This window comes from Sinocyclocheilus grahami, unplaced genomic scaffold (assembly GCF_001515645.1).
Source record: "Sinocyclocheilus grahami isolate Dianchi unplaced genomic scaffold, SAMN03320097.WGS_v1.1 scaffold1.1, whole genome shotgun sequence".
Taxonomy (NCBI): domain Eukaryota; kingdom Metazoa; phylum Chordata; class Actinopteri; order Cypriniformes; family Cyprinidae; genus Sinocyclocheilus; species Sinocyclocheilus grahami.
Genome location: NW_015505180.1, coordinates 2,949,571 through 2,962,677, shown reverse-complemented (window position 1 = coordinate 2,962,677; position 13,107 = coordinate 2,949,571). Strand labels below are relative to the sequence as shown.

The 13,107-nt window shown below is 39.0% G+C and overlaps 1 protein-coding gene across 1 annotated transcript in view; it reads left to right on the top strand.

Moving 5' to 3' along the window:
* Positions 1 to 13,107, top strand: part of LOC107592200 (plexin-A4-like) — a 246,564-nt gene that overhangs the window by 38,509 nt on the left and 194,948 nt on the right. The window contains exon 3 of the mRNA XM_016281641.1: positions 4,609 to 4,791. Coding sequence (XP_016137127.1) covers positions 4,609 to 4,791 — 183 coding nt within the window. The remainder of the gene's footprint in view (positions 1 to 4,608; positions 4,792 to 13,107) is intronic.

Genomic DNA, 13,107 nt, shown 5'->3' with positions numbered 1-13,107 from the left:
TGCTGGTGCTTTAGCTGTTAGACCATTTTTATGATTAAAAATAATGTAAAAAAAAAAAGGTTAAAATTAACAACTTCAAATATCAAATTCATTCGTTTTGGCTCCTCTCTCATCTCACATCTCTTGCATTTTTAATAAAACAATGTACAGTATGGAAATGGATATTCATTTTGTGATTTGCTAAAGATTACAGAAAAAAGATAACTTTTTTTTTTAAATTATTACTGTTTTTGAAGAGTAAGTGAGTATTAAATTGTGGCAATCTAAATGTAAAAGTAGGAGAAATGAGCATGCGGAAATTAATTATCCCATATCTACCGATAAATTAAAAAAATCTATATACTGTATAAAGCAATATATCATGCCTCCCTACTTGTCAAGTTAAAAATAGTCCAATTATAAAATGTCTCTCAACCCCTGCTCCATTCTCTTGTGTTCTGTCAGGGTCAGGTGTGGGCAACTCTGATCCTCAAAGTCCACTGTCCTTCAGAGCTTAACTCCAACCCTTAAAAAAAAACACCTGAACAAGCTAATCATGGTCTTCAAGTTTACTAGAAAGTTACAGGCAGGTGAGCTAAACTCTGAAACAAAGTAGACCTTGAGGGCCAGAGCTGGCCACCCCTGGATTTTAAACATAAGCCATCTCTATGTGTCTTAAAAAACATGTTGCGTCAGACAAACCCGAAATCAGCCTAATTATAAAACCGATGAGTGAAGTAGTTGTTCAGGAAACCCAACAAATAGTCCAATTTGAAAATATGAGGTTTTGTGCATCCCTAATAGAGTGCCATTATGCTGTTCTCCTGAATGGTTCATCTCCGTGGAGAGTCAGCATGATTGTCTATCAATCATTCAATCCTGATAGAAACCATTAAGACAGAGCGAGTGAAGAATGCTCCCAATCAAACGCATAACGGACACAAAAAACAACCTCTTAAATTCCTCTGGATTGTACAAGCACAAGGATTGCTGTGCTTCGAGCTGACTGAGTGTTGATATAATTACGTCGAACGTGGAGCTGAGATTTGTGGGAAATAATGTCTTTGTTGCTAACAACAATCCCTGTGTGAGATATTACTTGAGCATGAAAAGGAAAGACTCTGAAAGGGTAATTATATGACTGTGCAGAATTAGCTCTTGAAGAGCCGAATCATAATCTGAATGATGTACACTCGCAGCACTGATCAGGGTTTATTTGCATAAACTGTGCATTTTGATCAAACTGCGATCTATTAATAGCGCATTAAAATGTTTTGCGCCCTCTCAGCTAACAGAGAGGAATACAAAAGGCGTTTTGAACTAAAAAGTGTGTAGTTCGTGCCCCAGACCGGCAACCAGGGTTCCTTTTACTTCTTGTGCCAGATGCTCTTCAAGGTTAGTCTTCTGTGTGCTCCAATTGGACAAAAAGACTTGGAAAAAAGCTTAAAAAAAATAAATAAATACAAATAAGATTTTCACTTGGTGTCTTACTATCCAGGGACACAGAGATGCCGGCGCAAGGAAAGAGAGCTGCCTTTGTGTTGCAGGACGTAGCCAGGCAGCGAGCGGTCCGAATGACCTGATTCTGCTTCCCCGTTCTCTGAAACCAGTTCAAATAAAAAAAAAAACGGCGCCTACGCCGATCCAGAAGCTTTTTGTTGCGCTCATCAAACCATTCCCTCCTCCTTTCTTTCTTTCCCCCCTCCTTCTCCTGTACACCTTCAGACGTGCAGTGTGAAATTGGCAATAATGCTGCAGCTTGTTCGTCCGCTCCGTGCCGAGAGCGAGCGAGGCAGTTGTAGACAGAAAGAAAGCATAAAAGGCAGAGAAACGGAGAGTGCAAAGAAGTAGAGGAGGGTGGCAGGGAGGGCGCCCCCTCTCATGCATGGGGTGTTGAGAGATGTTATTTATGTCGGGATGGGGAGAGAGGAAATGTCATGTTTATGTGGCTACGTAATGAAAACGTGTCCGCTTCCTGAAAGGTTGACATACAGGAAGCCTATTTCATTAGATTGCAACACATAGGGTCTGATTGGCATGTTGTTCACCTTGCCAGAAATATCGTGGCATATGCCAATGAGAAGACGTCGAGACTCATGCTCCCTTCCCCCAGTCTGTGTCACAGGCATATGTGTCCTGCCACGCGAAGGCCTGGGTTTTCTGATAAAATATCCATAATGCCAAAAGGCATTAGTCTGTGTCACAACTATGACTGTCATTGTGTTTATTCTTAGCGCAGTTTTCTTTTTCAGTCTTAACCTCAAAGGTGGCAAGTCTTTGTAGCTGTTGCTACCAGTGTGCTGCGTTGGGGCTTTACATATTTTGACCCGTGTAAGCAGGATGAAGGGTGCTGGAGGCCATGATTGTGGTCGAGTTTTATTTTTATTTGCATGTGTAAGCAGGTGTGCACATAGAAGCAGGTTGCTGCTGCCTCAACATCCCGCAATGATACATGGACAAGAGACATCTGCAGAAAGACTAACACTGCAGAAAACAGATCTTTCATGTAGCTGTGGCTTTCTAACAAGAGCCGTGCACTAGAAATGAGCACCATTACTCTGGGCTGGCATTGGTGAGCCAAGCAGCACGCAGACTTTGGCTGACAGCAGAACATTTCTAAAGGTCAGACATCTGCGGAGAGAAAGAGAGAGAGGAAAAAACATATACAATGTTGAACATTTTCCTGTTCTCTCTCCCTCTCTACTCTCTCCTTCGTTTCTCTATTTATTCTTCATCCCGGCTTGTATTGAGTGAACTGAGAATTGAGTGCGGTGTTCGCTATCGATTCGGCCGATCACTCATAAACCGCCATTTTAGAGAGACAGCCCCTGTCTTCCATTTGCTTAATGAAGGGTCTTGTATCTCCTGACCACTGACAAATAGACATTTGCTATATTGCATGTAAAGACCCATCCGGTCACTTGATTGATCGCATCTCTCCGAGGTTCATCCAGTCTGCTGCTCAGCTACAGTTTTGTCCCTTGGCCTTCATTGGATTTTCAAACAACATTAGCTGGGAGCCGCTGTTATTAAGATAAATGCCACTTCAGATATAATTGAACTCTCATCAAGGGAGTATGTACATTATATAAGTACATACAAAGAGACTGTAAGTGATTAATGTACATCCAGATGCTTCCTCTCACAACCTGGGCATCACTCAGGATTGCCCTTTGCCTACTTCATCACTGGGGACTGTGCTGTGGGTTGGTGCCTGGGGGCAAAACGCAGCTCAAGCTGTCTTGTATTTCATGATCCAGTTGAGAGTATATGCCATTAAAAACTGAAATATGAATGCTAATAAAGCAGCTTGAGACACCTGTTAGGCTGCTTAATAATGGGCAGTTATGGTTCACGCTTTCAGAATGAAATTAGACCTTTTAAAGTGCCTAACTACATCATGTATGTCAAACAACTATAGATGACACACAAACAGTGGAGGTTTTTATAGTATCTTTTTTTTTTCTCCCCTGTGGTTTGACTAAAATATTATGCCATGTATGAAATCTATGTGTACTGCTGATAAATTTTTCTGACCTTTTACAGAATAAAAGAACATTTAAGATTTTTACTTGGTCTCACATGTTGCATTATGCATAATCTGTGTAAAGTCTGCCTTTTTTTACTTTTTCCCATTAATTTTGTGGAATGTGTTTACAGAAAACTTTGCAGATTTTTCTTTTTAATATCTTTTTGATAGATATTGGGAGTTTTTTCTTTAGAACAACATGCGCTGAGTAATTGTTAGTGAACAGTTAGAAGGAATTTGTGTTCAAGTAAAATTTATTTATTTTATTTTGTTTTATTTTTTTCTTTTGTTCTGAAAGATAAAGATTTTAAATTAATCAATTTGCATAATATAAAAAAATCAGTTAAATTAACATTCAAACTTTTTTTCTGAGCAGGCCTTATCAGAGCCTGAGGAGACACTCATGAATGAATTAAAGGCCGTGAGCGTATCATATTTGGCAGCGCTTGAGAAGTGTTATGGTTTCATGCCCTCAATGAGTCAAAGCCCTGGGCATCATTAATCATGCTTTCGATTTGTTTGACATTTTATCCTGAGGTCTGTGCAGCCGTTTCAATGGATGCCGTTGTTTCCGAAGCCCTTGCAGCAGACTGACATATGGAAGCATTACCAAATTATTATTTCAATATCAGAAGCTGTAAATCACTCCATTCTGGCTGACTCTGGCAACTTTCCCAGCCATATGTTACATGTCAAATAAAGTCGCACGGCATCACCTGAAATGCCATGTTTAAAAGATGTTTTTTAAGATGCTTTTCCACCTGAAATGATAAATGCACTTGGTCTTATATCCGATAAACCTCACAACCCCATTTTAGATATGACTGGCTGAATTGTTGCTAAGTAGTGACAATGATGTATTTGCTGTGAAAATGCCTTGCAAATGGTCCGGTAAACATGTATGTTGCATCATAAACTAGTCAAAGGGAAACATTTTTGTCTATAACATTTGTAGCAATTTCCATATCCTTGCTAATGTTCATTACATTTCTTTAAACTAGAAATGACTCAACTTGTCATTTTATAACCATTAAGTTGACTAGTTTTAGATCTACTCTGCTCTAGATGAATTAAACATTATTTATTGTTCTCCTTTCTAGCTCCTCACCATCGATGACAACTTCTGTGGTCTGGATATGAACGCCCCACTCGGCGTCTCAGAGATGGTGCGTGGAATTCCACTGTTCTCCGAATCCAATGACAAAATGACATCAGTTATCGCCTACGTGTACAAGAACCACTCTCTGGCTTTTGTGGGGACCAAAGGGGGTCGTCTGAAAAAGGTAGGACTCATGTTTCTTTTGCAGGAGAGTGAGAAACCACCGAGTTGACTGATTCAAGGAGTGTGTCATTGCTGTACACTTCTAAAAAGCCTCATAGGTCTATCAAGTTTTGTGTAATTGCTGACATTGGGCTTTTTATGACAAATGAGAAGATCTGATCATGTTTCACTGCATCCCGCTCTGTAAGAACGTTAGATCCAGCGAGTTTTGCAACAGTGGTCATGCTCGGCAATCATCTGCTGTTGTATTTGACGCATGTAGAGAGGAACGGTTGGTAAGCGTGGTAAGAGAGGGCCATGGGAATCCCTGCACAGGCTGAGGCTGTTGCAGATCTCTGCGGGAAAACAGCAGATGATGTCACTGTTGCCTTTTAGACAAAACAAGAAAATAGTCCGCACTGGCAGTCATTAATCAATGAAAATGAGATTATTACCGTTCCTTTTGCATGGTGATTTATAGGCTGCCAGCACGTCACACTCAGTAAATTGTTTACTAGCTGAAGATGAGCTCATCAAGAAAAGTAAATATTATCTGGAGCAACTCTGATCATTTATGAGATAGTCGTACGGGAACTTGGCGGAAAAAAAGACTCCATAAAATCAAAATTTGAGTTTTGTAGCTTTTGATGCATGTTGGTTAGTTGTGGCATTCGCATGCTAATTACCTCTAAAATGTTGAATAAATCCATTAAGCAGTTTAAATAAATTTGCCGCCTTTTTATTCTGGAAAATTGGAGCAATAAGGCAGATCCTTCATCCTGCACTGGATTTTTGTCCAGTCTCTAGAATAAAAATGTTTCATCCTCTAAAACCACCTGCAACTGACTAGCAAGTAGCAAATTAAGCTTATTTGCTATTGAAAAGGGATTTTCAAGGAAGTTTTAATTGCAAATACATCAGCACATGCTTAGAAAAGGAAAACTGCTAGTCAGTCAACTTCATTGGGGTCTTTAAGTGGCTTGTTTCAGTAGTGCAGCTCATTGAAAAACAACAACAAAAACACTAGATAATGTAGACCTGTTGAGACTTCATATTGGAGAACAACAAAAGAAAGTTCTGTGATGTCTCTCTTTTGTGTGTGTGTTGCTGTGATTGTTGCTTGTTTTCATTTAATGCAGTATTTTCTGAATGTAAATGTTGGTATTAGGATTACTTAGGTGGAACACGACAGCAGAATCCCCACCAGGTATTTATTTTAAATTTGTACGGGATAATCCAAAGCTTACAGCATTCAGCATGGCCGTGGTTCTCCAACTATAGTTAGCGTTCTCTGAGTGATTGACTCCAAGAGGAGGTGCAATGGCAGAATATTATGTGTCTCACTGCGTTAAAAGACAGAGCTGTAGCCAAACCCCAGAGAGAAGCAGTAAACAACTTCTAAACCCTCCGGAGAATATCACAGACACATTTTTATGACGTGCGCACACACACACGGCCGTCTGCATTAAAATCACAGAGCTGAAAACACGAACTGCTGCGTTTGCCCTGGCACTGTGGCGGACCCCCAGACCAGATGTGGTTTTGGGACTTTGGAACCTCTTTGTCCCCTCTTGCTCCCTTGTTCTTCATTCATCCCCCAACCCATATGTCTCTCTCTTTTTTAAATTAAAAAAATATATATGTATCTAGTGCAAATTAAGGTATTTATGTTTTATATTTATTTAGATTTATATAATATACATTTTTAAAAAATGAATCTTTTATAATATTAATTTGCACTTTTGTATTTTTTATTTAATTTATATACATAAAGCTTATCCTTTGTCCTTCATTTTGTTGCACTAGTACAACAAAGTTTAGTCAGGAAGTTGAAATTGGCCAATGTGTTTTTGTTCTGCCAAAAATCATGTTGTGTAATGATTGCTCTTTCCCAATTCTTAATAACTTGCAGGACTTCAGTCAGTAACATGGTCACCACATTTGATTTTATACGTTGGCTTAAAGCTCTCCAGTCCCTTTAGTTCTTCGCATTGGCATCTACATTATCCTTTCAAAAGACCCTCATGATGCCTTTGAGTGTTTACATATAATAAATAATATAATAGGGACTGCAGATGAAAAGTAGTTATTGTTACTAATTCTGGCATATTTACATGGTGTATATTTATACAACAATGTTCATGAATATGCATGGTCCCTATTAAATAAACAAATAAGTAAATAAATAGGCCATATGGCCAAGGCCTCAATCCTCTCCTTTGGCCGGTAGCTATGTCAAAAAGGGTGAAATTAAACCTATTAACTGCGGTCAGCGCATCCGTGTCGAGCCAGGGGTGAAGTTGACAGGCTTCTAATCCTTTTGCGTGAGGCATTCGTGGCGGCCCGCTTCACAGGTGGAGACCAGGAGGGCCGGAGAAGCTCCCCTGCCGAGGTGATAATGCATCCAGTAGGCCCACTCGCCGCTGACAGAACCTCAGCCACTCACTCAATGCAATGAGCAGCTAACCTTGAAGCAGACCTGGCACAGGAAGTCTGTCTGACAGCGCCCTGCATGAAGGACTGAGGGGAAAGTGTGTGCTTGTGTGTAGATGGGTTGAAGTGTGTGCGTTATCTGATGAGGTTCTGTGCATTTAGCCATGAGGTGTGCACTGAAGTGAATTCTTCGGCCCTTGGAGACGCCACTGAGGAGATGCGCAGTTCAAAGGGCGTGATTCAGACACTGTAAAATTGTTCAGGCAGTAGAGACGGGTTGTTTCAGGATGATGGCCCTAGATTGCCGGTTGTCGATTAGTGATGGCTGGTGGAAAAGGCTTCAATTTGTCCATGAATGGTAGATGGTGGTGGGGAAAAGGTCACATTATCCTTTAGACACGACTTGTATGCTCCCCTTTGGCTTATTCTACCTGTCCTTCTGTTTTACTGATTTATGCACGTGAGCATGGGTGAACAGACAATTTTGTAGACATGCCATTCTACATATGTTCAAAATTGACAGACATCTAAAAATATAAAATTGAAATAAATTCATAGATAAATAGTTTAAAATAATAATAATTATAATAATAATAATATTAATTAATTAATTAATTATTATAAATATAGGAATATATCAAATATAAAATTGTCTGTTGTTGGATGACTAGTCAACTGGTTGACCACTGTGCCCCATCCTTATTTTGTGTGCCCAAAACTGGTGGGTTGGCTCGCAGTTGTGCATGTGTGTGTTTGTTTGGACGCTCACCGCAGATGCAGATTATTGAAATGATGTGAGAGAGCTGGAGTCACTGGAGCAGAGGATTAAGTGTTGAAACTTAATGATGAAATATGCTGCAGGACAGCATGCTTTAGATGCAGGGGAAACTGTGTGTGTGCCCGAGTACATATTTGAATATGGGCATGTTGAGTGTGTGCGTGTCCTTGTATGCAACAGTTTTATCACTCTCTCTGCAGCTGCTTATGCCAAACCCCAGAGGAAAATACAGTGGTTTTGAGTCGGCCCTTTCTGCAGAGAAACTGAGCAGCCCTATAGAGAAACTCCCTATGTGAAAGTACACAACTCATTTGTAAGAGACTTCAATATGTGTGTGTCCTGAATAAGTCTGATGACAGCAAAACTTAGGCCTCTTTCCGTGCTTATGAATCTATGGGACGGTTGCCATGGCAGCCAGCTCTCTTTCGCTTGCCGTGTGTTGTGGCATGTTGCAATAGCTTCACTTATCTGAGAGAAAATAACCATTTCCTGTCGCGCGACAACAACCCATTCTAGTGATCGAAAGCTATTCACATCTATCATGCCTGACTGCCTGAGATTAAACAAAAGACTTTTATTATAAATATCAGTCTGCTTTGGACCAACTTATCACATTCACACGATCATAAGAAAACAATATCTCAATATTTTGGGGTGCCTGGTAAAGCTAGCATTGCTGTTATCTTCAAGAAATGTAAAAAAATATAGTAGTATATCTCAAACTAGTTGTCTTTTGTTTTCCTGAGGCTGACGCGGTTTAAGTGTCCACACCATAACATGTTGGTACAGCCCCTCCTGTCTGTCGCTCTCGCTCTCGCTCTCACTCTCACTCTGTGTCTGTTTTAGTTTTAATGACTTGTTTGTGCAGTTTTTGAGGCAAGTTTAGCTGCAGTTGGTCTGTTCTGAGGCAGAGCTGGAAACCTTTGCTGTGGTTGTTATGTGGGTAAAGCCTACAAATGGCAAATGAGAATTGAGGCACAATAATGACCTGGGAGCGGTCTGAGATCCACACCGCCGACAACATGCTGGCCTGTTAGTGTGTCTGGGGTCAGATACGCACACACACCAGCCTCTTCTGCTAAGCTTGTTATTCACCTACAGCCTCAGAAAAGAAAGGAGGGAACAGAGCTAACAGAGAAGTAGGAGAATGCAGCCTCACCTTTTCATTCTGGGAAACAAAACAGTCAGTGACCTCCAGAAAGCCTTCCTAAAGCTGCCATGGCATCGTAACGTCACGTCTAATGCTCTTGAACAAATTCAAGTGAGCTTTGGAGATAAGCAAATTAATATTTAATTACTGCAGTGCTTATTTCTTTGTATAAATTGAATTGAAAAGTGATATTTAGAAACGAAATTACTTTCAACCATTCTTTAGAAAGTTCAAAAGAACAGCATTTATTTGAGATGTTATGTATATATATATATATAATATATATATAGTAACCGTATAAATGTATTTACTGTTATTTTTGATCAATTTATTGCATTCTTATTGAATAAAAAAAATCTTAATCTCGCTGACCCCAAACTTCTGAAAGTAGCGTATGCCATCTCAGTCTTGCAATACATTGGCTAAGCATTCACATCCATGTTTGTGTATCTGTGTAGAATATGATCTTGGCAAAAGAATGTCTATTAGACCTTTATCAGTGAGAGAGAGAGAAGGAGGGAAGTAGGTCTAAACTACAGTTTGAACACATTGGGTCTAAAAATAGCCATGACACGTCATACATTTGATATGTGTCTATTTATAGTGGAGCTCTGTTTGGTCTACCTCTCCTCTGTGTCCTCCATAATTGATAAAGCCTGTTTGCAGCTCAGTAGGGTGACAGTGCACATGGCTTCTTCTGTTACATCACTGATTACACACAGCGTAGATAGATCATGGGACTTGTAGTCATTGTGTTATTCATTATGGGCTTGTCTTTATTATTAATACACTGGTTTTCTGTCTTGTAAGTACAAATAAATCATGCTCAAGTGTTCTCTTGTTGGAAATTCTGAGTGCAGAAAAAATACGTTTTTCTCTGTTTTAAATTCAGCATATATTAGCCACAATTCCATATTTGTGAAATTCTTGTATATTTTCTGAAAGGAAGTGAGAAATCAAAGCTGACAGAGACACCAAAAGAATGAGAGAGAGAGAGGGAAAGAGAATATTCCTGACTGTGCTCATTCATGAGGAGGGTTATTCATCCCGAGGTGAAGCGAATGCCAGAGCTCTGTAATCATACTGCAGTAATGGAGTATACGGGCTCCACTCTACCATTCAGCGCCAGTTAAAGATATGCAGGACTTAGATTACCATGTCTATTTTAGCTGGGCTGCATAGTATCTGTGGAAGGGGTTATTCTTTGCATTTGTGTGTGAATACAAGGCATTGTGGGGTGTGTGGATTAGGGCTGCACGATATATCAAAATTATCGAAATATTGCAAATGTAAATATCGCAATATGCATATCGCAAGAGCGAGCAATATCTGAATCATTTTAATAATAGGCTACTTAAATCAAAACGTTGCAAAAGGTCAAAGTTTTAGTTCAACGCATATAGCAGAGAATTGCTTGACGTTAAAAAGAGTTAAGTGCAATAAGTTGCAGAAAACAACTCTGCCGTCTCGTCTTGCTGTCTGACTCACCCCTGAAGCGCACGCACAAGCCGCATCTCGCACAGCATATCTTCAGTTGTGCTGCACATGTGCAAAGCACGCACACACACACACACAGAGACGCGTTTCAGATGGTGCGTGAACACCGAGTTGTTTGAACTTTCTCAGACTATAGTTTTTGCTGTGGTATCTGAAGAAGTACTTAAAGTGTATGGAAAGCAAAGTTATAATGATATAAAATTAGTGTCATTCATTTTTTTTGTTTGTATGTTCACACTGATGTTAAAATGACATTTTCTGATTTGTGACATTACTTTTTATGTAATGCTAAAACACTGCTGGTCACTTTCAGAAGTTGTAGTGATTCTTTCTTTTCCAAGAAAGAATGTGAAACAAATTGGTTATATAATTTTCATTTTTAAATATAATTGAAATAGATTTTACAGACTTTAAGCAATATCGTATCACATTTCATTTTGTTGAACAGGAAAGAAGATATTTTGAAGAACCAAACAGTTGATGGCAGCCATTAACTTCAATAGTATGGGAAAAAATTATATGGAAGTCAGTGGCTACCGTCACGTGTTTGGTTACCAATATTTTTCAAAAATCTACTTGAAACTCATACAGGTTTGGAACAACTTGACTGTGAGTAAATTAGGGATGTAACGGTAGGAAAATGTCTTATCACTATTATAGTGACCAAAATGATCACGTTAACAGTATTATCACGGTATTGTTAAAATGTGCTGGAGATGTTACAAATGTACCGACACATAAATCACTTCAACAAGTTTTATATTTAAAACTCAACAAACAACAAATAAAATGACTTTTTGTTTGCATAATCATTAAAACAATAACATTACCAATGATGTTCGGATTTTAAATGACAACTTGACTGACAACATGCAATAGCATGTTGAAGTATCTAATGTAAATGTTCAAATAAAGCTTTGAAAAAGTTTAATAAAAAGCTAAACCTCACATTTCAGCCTTTAAATAAAGAAAAGATATGTCAAAATGATAATTGATTATTAAATGATTATATGTATTTTATCTGCTCCATAAATAATTCTAGATAACTTATCTGAATTGTTTAAATGTATAGAATCCTTGTTTTTCATCAACCAGTCAAAATTTACAGCAGGGCATGCAAATTCGGTCTGTTTTTGGCCAGACAGAAAGTGCACACAGGCTGAATGTAAATATAGGTCTCTGTAAATCCACTCGCTGACAGCAGGTGGCGCTGATGGAAAAGCTGAATTAGAGCTGTTTCCCGTAACCTCCGTGGACAAAGCAGTATTGCAATTAAGAACACTTCCTTTAGGTATTACATGGAGCGAAAATGAAAACAAAATGCCATTGAATCGTTTCTGAAGACAGTCAGAACTTTCAGAGGTACATTCATATAAATAATTCATTCATATTTTAATTTGTATAATTCCCTTAGCACTCTTTTAAAACCTCCCAGCTTTTCCGCCCTGTTTTCACTCAAAACGAAACTACTCTGCATGCTGTGCGCACGTGAGACACTTACTTAAAACTGTGCTTTATGCTGGACAGTATTTATTTATCGCGAGTTGTTCAAATCGCGGTAATCTAATATGGTTTTAATGATAATTAAAAGATGAAACGGTAATACTAACCATGGGGAATTTTATCATGATTTATCGTCAAACCGGTAAACGTTACATCCCTAGAGTAAATGATGACAAGAATTTTCCTTTTTGGTTGAACTATCCCTTTAAGGATGTTGCCCTGAAATTATACAGTAGCTTGAATTTGTTTAGCTAGAAGGCTTCATCACTTGTTCTTAACTGGGTTTGTTTCAGGAACCAAGACCACAAGTGACGGTGATTGTTTTATTTTGACATGTTTGATTATTCCCTTTTCCACTATTGCATGCTACAATATACTTGTTGGAAAAGCAGTACTATTTTAGAGATGGCTGATTGTCATGCTACTGAAAAATTGCATTAGTAGGACCACTGCCTTTATTGCAATATTCCCCAATTCTGGAATATGGGTGTGCTCATCTGGGTGTATATATTCACATTCTCTCAAATCAGTCCTCCAAACACCATAACTGTCCCATTTTCTTTCTCTCCTCCCAACAGAATTAGCATGTCTGGATCCACCTTCTGAAAGTCCGGAAGCCTCTAGTATTTTATGAGAAGTCCTATTGAAGCATTATGAGCCAGACCTCTCCTTTTAAACAGCTGTAACCAGACCATTACGACTGCTGTTAAACCACCCAAATGCCCTAAAGGAGATGGCCTGCATTCAAACGGTAGTTTCGGATACCAGAGCCTCTCTGAACTAATGGACAACTGTCTGCTAGAACCATCTCTCTTTCGTAACAGCCTCTGAACTCTTACAAAGAATCAAACTGTCATGAAACCATCAGAAGCAGTTGTGTGAGAATTAGATTGAGCCAACAAGTGGTAGTCAATTCTGTATGTTGATGAATTTTGGAATGTGAAGAAGCATTAGATGTTTATTCAGCATCTGATCCC